The sequence below is a fragment of the Apaloderma vittatum genome, unplaced genomic scaffold, assembly GCF_000703405.1.
Source record: "Apaloderma vittatum isolate BGI_N311 unplaced genomic scaffold, ASM70340v1 scaffold25846, whole genome shotgun sequence".
Classification (NCBI taxonomy): domain Eukaryota; kingdom Metazoa; phylum Chordata; class Aves; order Trogoniformes; family Trogonidae; genus Apaloderma; species Apaloderma vittatum.
The window spans coordinates 3,056-4,909 of NW_009721629.1; the positions used below are offsets into that span (position 1 = coordinate 3,056).

Genomic DNA, 1,854 nt, shown 5'->3' on the forward strand with positions numbered 1-1,854 from the left:
TGGGTGGGATCAGACTCGTGGGGCGGGATCCAGGCTGTCCACTGCTGCTAGACCCTGAGCACCAGCTCTCTCTGCTCCTTGCTGCAGACCCGCAGCCGGTTAGTGAGTGGCTTCTCGTGCTGGAGTTGACTGGTGTCCCCTTGGTCTTTCGTAGTGGCACCGGCTCCCCACGACCCAGGAGACCGACGGCTTCCAAGTGAAGCGTCCGGGTGACGTCAATGTGAAGTGCACTCTGCTGCTCATGCTGGATCACCAGGTAGGGGCCCTGAGGCTGCTGCAGCGGCCTGGCAGGGGCAGGATAGAAAGGAGCACAGAGAGCTCCAGGCACGAACGCCGCAGCCTGCAGCACTGTGCTCAGAGGAGGGGGCCCTTCCAAGTGTCACACGGACCCCCGCTGTGTCCCTGCAGCCACCACAGTACAAACTGGACCCTCGCCTGGCTCGCCTGCTCGGGGTGCACACCCAGACCCGCGCCAGCATCATGCAGGCGCTCTGGCTCTACATCAAGCACAACAAGCTGCAGGACAGCCACGAGAAGGAGTACATCAACTGCAACCGCTACTTCCGCCAGGTCAGCCCTCGCCCCGCGGCACCACCGTGCTTCACCGCCAGGAGAGCAGCAGCGCCCTTCCCACCCCCAGCAGGGCCAGAAAAAACATCTTTTCTGGCCAGCAACAGCAGCTTCAGGCTCAGTTTGAGCCCCTTCCCCAGGCTCTGGCTTGCATCCACCAGCTCGCCATGCGCAAACGAGAGCTGGGTGATTTTATTTTTTTTTACCCTCCTGCCTGGCCCTTTTCGTGGTGGGCAGGATGAGGCCTCGCCACGGACAGCAAACGCTCTGCTTTGCCCCTCCAGATCTTTAACTGCGTCCGCATGCGCTTCTCTGAGATCCCCATGAAGCTGGCGGGGCTGCTGCAGCACCCAGACCCCATCATCATCAACCACACCATCAGGTGGGGGCCGAGGGCACGCGGGGCAGTGTCCCATGGGGGTGGTGGGCTCAGGGGGGGCGGCAGGGGCTTCGGTCTCTGGATCAAAGGAGCAGTGAGGACAAGTCACTTGGGAGGGGAAGAAGCAGCCAAACAACTTTGAGGGCTTCAGTGGGGTATTTTGTTGCTGTCAGGGGACTCCATCAACCCCTGCAGCAGGGTGGAGGCTGAGGATGGATGTTGCCCCCTCCAACACCCCGTTTCTTCCCAGTGTGGACCCCAGTGACCAAAAGAAGACGGCCTGCTATGACATCGATGTGGAGGTGGACGATCCCCTGAAAGCTCAGATGAGCAACTTTCTGGCTTCCACCACCAACCAGCAGGAGATCGCCTCCCTGGATGCCAAGGTGTGGGGACCCCCGTGAGGCTGGCGAGGGGGGCACCTCAAGGTTGCACTGCAGAGCTGGGGTGAGCTCGGTGTCCTCTTCTGGGTGGGGGGGGTCACAGCTCCCTCTCATCTATCTCCCTAGATTCACGAGACCATCGAATCCATCAACCAGCTGAAGACGCAGCGCGATTTCATGCTGAGCTTCAGCAACAACCCGCAGGATTTCATCCAGGAATGGATCAAATCCCAGCGGAGGGACCTCAAGGTATAAAATCCCTGGGGCTGGGAGAAGGGAGGGGTTGCTCACCCTGGATGAGGGGATTGAGTGCACCCTCAGCACGTTCGCAGATGACACGAAATTAAGCAGAAGTGTCAATCTGCTGGAGGGCAGGAAGGCTCTGCAGAGGGATTTGGACAGGCTGGAGCGATGGGCTGAGGCCAATTGCATGAGGTTTAACAAGGCCAAGTGCTGGGTCATGCACTTTGGTCACAACAACCCCAGCAGTGCTGCAGGCTGGGGGAGGAGTGGCTGGAGAGC

General features: G+C 60.2%; 1 protein-coding gene across 1 annotated transcript in view; it reads left to right on the forward strand.

The window, feature by feature from the left end:
* The window catches only part of SMARCD2 (SWI/SNF related, matrix associated, actin dependent regulator of chromatin, subfamily d, member 2), a gene marked incomplete at both ends in the record, with an annotated part of 3,328 nt that extends 1,747 nt beyond the window's left edge, over positions 1-1,581 (forward strand). Inside the window, 5 exons of the mRNA XM_009871475.1 lie at positions 155-256; positions 409-570; positions 855-952; positions 1,200-1,335; positions 1,459-1,581. Of these exons, the coding sequence (XP_009869777.1) occupies positions 155-256; positions 409-570; positions 855-952; positions 1,200-1,335; positions 1,459-1,581 (621 nt within the window). The remainder of the gene's footprint in view (positions 1-154; positions 257-408; positions 571-854; positions 953-1,199; positions 1,336-1,458) is intronic.
* Positions 1,582-1,854: the final 273 nt, after the last annotated feature.